The sequence below is a fragment of the Amphibalanus amphitrite genome, unplaced genomic scaffold (assembly GCF_019059575.1).
Source record: "Amphibalanus amphitrite isolate SeventyFive unplaced genomic scaffold, NRLGWU_Aamphi_draft 000123F_arrow, whole genome shotgun sequence".
Classification (NCBI taxonomy): Eukaryota; Metazoa; Arthropoda; class Thecostraca; order Balanomorpha; family Balanidae; genus Amphibalanus; species Amphibalanus amphitrite.
The window spans coordinates 1026249-1032786 of NW_024881618.1; the positions used below are offsets into that span (position 1 = coordinate 1026249).

A 6538-nucleotide genomic window follows, 5' to 3' on the forward strand; every position below is an offset into this window, starting at 1 on the left:
CCATGACGTAAATACATACTAATTACCATGCTAAGCTTTCCTGATTTGTTTCATTGATTTATCTATTTAAATTTCATCCTGTGAGTTGTAGGTATGCTGGAAAACACAAATGGTAAATACGATAGGCAGGTAGGAATAAATCGCTCACTGATGTCCGTGTTGTGGCACTTTCGACCCTCTAAATCACAGGATGCCTAAGGATGCCTTTCAAAGCAGTGTGCAGCTAATAAATCATATACCCCTGTCTATTGTTCCAGCGACAAACTCTTGCGTCAGCGCTGCGCCGATACTGGAAGTCACTCGAAGGGTGGCGTGATGTGGCCCTGGCGCCTGGCGGCTACGGCCTCACATCAGGCATGTTGTGTGCGGCTGCCAAAATCGCACCACAGCTCTGGCCGAACACAATGCCGCTGCACGTACCGCTTTCCGAGATGTATCTTATACCCAATATTGACGGAGACGGAGACTGAACGGTGACGGTGTGAGCCACAGATCGTACAGTGGACGCTGGATGCCGCCGGACAGACCGATATGATGGACGCCGGGTGCCGCCGGACAGACCGATACGATGGACGTTGGATGTCGCCGGACAGACCGATACGATGGACGTTGGATGTCGCCGGACAGACCGATACGATGGACGGTGGGTGCCGCCAGCTCGCCAGTCGCGCTGTGCAGCTGCAGTTTAGGCAGACCGGCGGCCGGTGCACGCCGTGTAGATGCCACGGAGGCAGAGTGGCAGCCGGTGCACGCCGTGTTGCCGTCGACAGCCGGCTCCGAGCCGGGTCACTGACACGCCACTCCGCCGTCTCGGCATTGTGCCGGGCCGTCTGCAGCGGAGCGCCGACTCCGCGCCCACCAGACGGCCGCGGATGGATCACCGCCCGACTGCAGGACCGAGAGAAGGGCTGTTTATTTGGCCGTCGTGAAACCAAACGGTTTACGGCCACGCACAAAAAGCTGCAGAGGTGTTGAAAGTTCTGTGTGGATTGAGCCGTGCTGACCTAAAATCGTGCGGTCGTAACAAAGCCCTAAGGCCTGTTTGTCGTCCTGTTTGTGAAGTGTGGCGTCTCAGCAGTACCCTCTGCCATCACTTACCTTCCAGTAGCGCTTTAGCCGATACTCTATGAATACCGATGAGGCAGCCTGCCAGGAAAACAACCACAAACAAGATTGATCGCTTTTCTGAGTGGTTTCTGTGGTTTTCAGCAGCGCCATAACCGAGTGTTAAATTTCCCTTTTGTCCAGGCACAAAGGCACCGCGGCTCGCTGCGTCTTCATCAGTCGATCAGCGCTCTGCCGAGCCGCCACGCCCGGTGGAGGTGAAGTGGGGGCCACTCCCCGGGCCAGGTCACGGGTCACGGGAAGACCTCGGCGTGACGTCACCAGTCGCGAGCTGCAGCCGCGCCCTGACGTCACTGCTGAGTGCATCCGGCAGGTGTCGGGCTGAATTCAGATGCTGCGCCCGGCGCCGGTCGGCGGACGGGAGCGGTGGAGTTGAGTCGGACGGGGAGTCCGTCTGTCCGGCTGTCGGACTGTCTGAGCGATCGCGCCGTGCCGCCGTCCGGCCTCCAGCCGGAGATACGTCGTGAGTCTGTTGCTAGGCGTAAGTGCATACTAGTGAAGCGGCAGGGATGTCCCTCGCATTGCACTATGCGAGCTAGACCCACACCAGGGTGATATCGGGACTGCATGCAACGTTCTTTCCGAGCAGCCGCCGTCATATACCGTCTTACTTTCATTATTCTTCTTTCCAGCCTGGTCAACGGGCAGCGGCAGGCTTCTGTGGCATCTGCCGGCGAGTCCTGTGTCAAACAGTCACCGGGCCTGTCAGCTCAGCCAATCGCCAGCAGCAACGGAGTGCCGTAGGCCTGCCCAGACTCCGGGTTGGGCGGTCTCCAGTCTGGTGCATTATAACGCCCGAGTTCCCACGGCGCCCACACCGGATGTGGGAGACGGCGAGAGGAGGCGGCAGCGCCCCGCGTCTTCCCTCCCCTCCTCTCCCCGGGGCGGGGATATGACACCGGACCGGTGCAGCGGGGAGGGGCTGTCAGTTGTCACTCCGCCGGGAGAGGAACAGGGAGGATCTGAGCGGAGGCCGCCACGGGTGAGTGGGGAGGTCACGGTAGGCCGGCTACCAGTTCCGACTTCCGGAATACAGGGAATGTGACTGGAACTGTGCGCACCGCGTGCTCTGTGGTTTGTGGATGGGGCTAGTTTAGATTTTAGGTTTGAGTTGTAACTTACCCGTGTTGTCTTAACTTTTTATTTATTTTTTAGATGGAGTGCGTGTTTAAAGCCAGGAAAACCGTGGATTCATCGAGGATTCACAATAGTGAGATAGGCATGGGGAGGACAGTCTCGAGAGTCGTTATTTAGCCACAGCTGGTCGTTGGGCGAAGTTTGATGGTGTTTGAACGAGGCGTCACGGGATGCCCTCAATGTGCTCTACAAATGACACTGGGAAAACTCCCATGTACGGTGGGAGTGTCTGCTGCTGTCGTCTCATCAATCTATGACGAAACCTGACCATAACGCGTCGTCTGAGATCGGCTCCCACCCCGCGCCCTGGCGATCGTCCCACCCCGCCCCCAGATCATCCCTCAGCCCCGGTACAGCCCCCCCCCCCATCCCCTCGTAACAGCCCCCTCAGCCCAGTCGGCAGCCCGGACAGGTGCCGGCCGGCGGGCCCTGACGTCACGGCAGCGTCGCTGGCGGCGCGGCGCCGGCGCTGTTTTGGCGCGAAGCGGCGGCCGTTGGCGGCGCCGGCCGGCAGTTGTCCGGTGGCGCCGGCGCCGAGAGGAGCGGGGCGCTGCGAGAGCGAGGGGAGCCAGTGGAGCGTGCGCCGACGGGAGGAACACGCGCACAGCCCCGCCCGGGGCGGAGCCTACGCAGGTACGTCCCCGCGGGAACGTCCAGAGCACGCTCGGGTACGCCGCGGCCGGTCGTGCTCGTGGCGAACCCGAACCGCCGTGCGCCGGCCCGACCTTGACTCGGCTGACCGGGGCCGTTTTTTATGGGTGTCGTGAGAAATTTCGGCTGGGTTTGAATTGGTCGGGGGCAGTTGTCGGTTGATGGGGCCCGCTGGGAGCGGAGGCCGCCGCTGACGGCTCCAGGGCCGGTGGAGACCCGCTCGCGGTCTTTGTTCGCGCACTGCGACAAAAACCGCTGCTCGCCGCGCGACCGATTACCGCCGCGATGACGATCAGCCAGTGAGGAACGGTTCCCGAGGGGGGGAGGTAGGTCTGACTCTGGTGGGTACCGGCGGGGGTAGGTTTGAGTGGGATACGGGGATTAGGACGTATCTCGGCGGCCGGGGAGCCGGCGAGCAGGGGAGGCCACTTCATCGGACGAATCCCCTGGCTGAGAGGTGTGTTTTTGCGGAACCGCTGCTGTCTAACCCTTCTGTCTAGCCGAGCGTGTCCAGTGTGTTCCGCGGTCTGCCGGGAGCCCATTCTCCGCCTGGCGCTGTGTCTCCTCAGCCGGTCTCCGTCTCTCGCCGATGCCGCTCACGTTCGGTCTCCGTTGCAGGCGCGCTGCAGGAATGCCGAGAGGGCCGCCGCCGGCCGTCGGGGCGACACCAGGCGCGCGCAGCTCGCCGCCGCTGCGGTCCGGCCGCCGTGCGCCGCTCCGCCTCTGACCCGGCAGCCATGCTCAAACACATCGCCGCCACCAGCGGCGGCACCATGGAGCGGCGCCCGGCCAACGGCGACGTGCGCCACGCCAACGGCGGCCCGCAGCCGGCGCCGCGCCTCAACGGCACGCTGCCCAACAGGTCCAACTACCCGCACGTGCACAACGCCACGCTGCGCTCCAACGGCGGCGCGCACGGCTTCAATGTCAGTGCCTACAGCACCGTGAGCAAGCACTCTCAGACGAGTGGCAGCGTGAGTCCCGGGCAGACGGCCACCACGCGCACCACGGGCCTGGACCAGTCGCGTGACCAGTCGCAGCCCAGCGTCGACATCTCGGCGCTGACCGCGCTCAACGCCTCGGCGGCCACCCGGCTGGACGTGACGGGTCGCGGCGACGTGACGCTGCCGCCGCCGACCCCGGCCGCCGCCGCCGCCGCCGCCGCAGTCGCCGGGCTGGGCCCATCCAAACGGACAGACTCGTTCTGTGAGCGGCTGGTGCCGCCGCTGCCGCGCGACGCGCGCGTGAAGCGCATGCTGTGCTGCCTGGGCCTGCTGTGCCTGTCGTCGCTGCTGCTGGCCATCCTGGCGTCCATCTTCCTGCTGAAGGTGACGCCGCTAGACGTGGACGAGTTTTCGCACCTGATCAGCGGCTACCGGCGCGCCGTCGACGCCCAGCAGTACATCAAACTGTACGAGGTGACGGTGGCGCTGTCGGCGCTCAGCGTCTGCCTCAACCTCTGCTGTCTGCTCGTGTGCGCCATTCAGTTTGTGCTGTGCATCAAGCTCTCCAAGCCGCCGGGAAACGATGACAGGTGAGTCCCCTCCGCATGGTATCCGTACGTTCAGCTGCGCTCCTGCGCCGAGTGTATGCGAGTGTGTTGCGTTATGCGATGACTAGAGCGTTCGTGAAGCATGAACAAGCGTTGCTGGTCTGTTCCGAGGCCCATTTGCCGATGGCCTTGCGATGGCCGCGCGCAGTCAGCGGCGCGTTGGAGGCCTCATGCAAATTCAAACGCTGTTCGACAACATTACGTTCAAATTTCAAAGTGGCCAGTCACTGGCGGCCCGCCGAGCGCGGTGGCCGGAGTCCGGTGCGCGGTGGACTCGACACAATGCGATCAATTGCCGGACAGTGGGGCTCAGCCAGCCGTGAGCCGCACCTCCGGTCCGCTCCAACACAGGGACAGGTGGCGGCGCCATGCCAGGACCCGATCGCTGACCGGCCACCGCTGATCGAGGGCTGAACCGCGCCCGCCGCGCCCGGGCGGACCCGTTTTCCCTGAACCGGCGCACTTTTACGGCGCGGCGGCCGGCCCGGACCGGCGAGCATGCCGCCCGGGCCGGGCCGTGTCCGGCAAACTGCCGTGCCCCGGTCCGAGGGCTGCGTGAGCGGCTGTATCAGGTGCGCGATCGGGGCCGGCGGTGCGGTCCGTCACGGGGCCGTCTGACACTGACACTGACACTGATACCGGCCGACACGGCCCGCTAATGGCGCCGCCGGCCCGCCCCGACCGGCCCGGACCAGCCGCAGACGGACGTTATTGATGTCGGGCGCTGGTGGGGCGTGTTGGAGGGCGGGGACTGGCGGGCCGGAACCGTCCAGCCGGTCGGCGCCGCCCGCCCGCCGCTCGTCAGGCCGGCTGGCCAGTCCGGTACCGGTTCCCCGCATACAAATCTGAGCGGCGCTGCACGGGATGCCGCCGGCGGGGCGGACCCAGCTCCGAGTGACTGTGGAGTGTGGAGGAGTCCAGACGCCGTGACCGCCAGGGCAGATCCAGCCCTGAGGAGAAGCTGGACCCAGTGTCCGCGAACCACCACCTGGGTGGATCCAGCCCGGAGCGGCTGTGAAGATATGGAGATCGCAGATCTCGCTGGGATGGATCCATCCCTGGGTCTGGGTGGATTCAGCCCTGCGGAGGGGCTGAATTCAGCGTCCGCAAACCCATACCTGGTTGGACCCCGTCCGAAGTGGCTGTGAAGGAGCTGGGATGCAGTGACGGGAGACCCGGCTAGGCTGCCCGATCGTCTCGAACCTCTGCCCGGTCAGAGAACTGGCTTCGTGCTCACCAGCGTTTACCAATGTCGTCCATGTTGAACCACGGCCAACACTGGCGGTGGTGAAGGAGACTAATATCCCCCAGAGGCCGGTATGGTTCCGCCAGTGTTTGGGACGTGACGGGAATTGAGTTCTGGCGGGCCACACACGCACCGTTTCCCGGCTCGCCGCGGGCGAGCGCCTCTGAGCCGAGTGACAGGTCCCATTGTGGCCGAGAAGGGGCGGCGAGATCAGGTTTCCCGGGGGGGGGGGGGGGGGGTGGCGGAGGAGGCGGTAGGGTGGCCACCGAACCCCGGCTCCAATTACCAAACAGGAATGTCGCCCGGGTGACAATGGCGGCCGGCGCAGCGCGCTGACAAGTCCGACCGTCAACACAGAAAACTCGTTCTCCCCAATCTCCGCCGTCGCTGTTGATCCCCTCAGAGCCTGTCTTGTGGAATTCGCCGGCTAATTGCTAGGTCTTCATCTGCAGACATCTCCCGAAATATTTCACGCTGCAACCTGCACCAGACTCTGCGGCTTTATCTCACCATCGATGATGCCTTATTTTTGGACCAGAGCAATGCAGAGGTGGAACTTTTTGTTTTTCATTGGGGTTGTAGTTTGCCGGAGCCCAGGGTATACCCCCACCAAAACCCGAAAAGTCCCCGGATTCGGCCCACTATTTTTCGGGAGGGGCCCACATTTTCAGTTACAAAAAAAAAAAAAATTAAAGTGGTCCATCTCCAGGGAGAGACGGCTGACCCTGTCGTCCCTCCATTGGCTATGTGCCTGGTTGTAGGTACTCGGGTATCGCCAGTCGCCACCATGGTCGTGGCCATAGGCGGCGGAACGGGGAGGGCACCGG

The 6538-nt window shown here is 63.4% G+C and overlaps 1 protein-coding gene across 1 annotated transcript; it reads left to right on the plus strand.

Annotated features, from left to right (window-relative positions):
- Positions 1–1443: 1443 nt before the first annotated feature.
- Positions 1444–4451, plus strand: LOC122381623. The gene is made up of 2 exons (XM_043366020.1): positions 1444–2895; positions 3532–4451. Exon 2 carries the CDS (start codon positions 3651–3653, stop codon positions 4449–4451), a length of 801 nt encoding a protein of 266 aa, XP_043221955.1. The 5' UTR covers positions 1444–2895; positions 3532–3650.
- The last annotated feature ends 2087 nt before the right edge of the window (positions 4452–6538 follow it).

Excerpts from the sequence above, each read along its gene's own strand:
- LOC122381623 (XM_043366020.1), top strand. The coding sequence starts at position 3,651 with ATGCTCAAACACATCGCCGCCACCAGCGGCGGCACCATGGAGCGGCGC.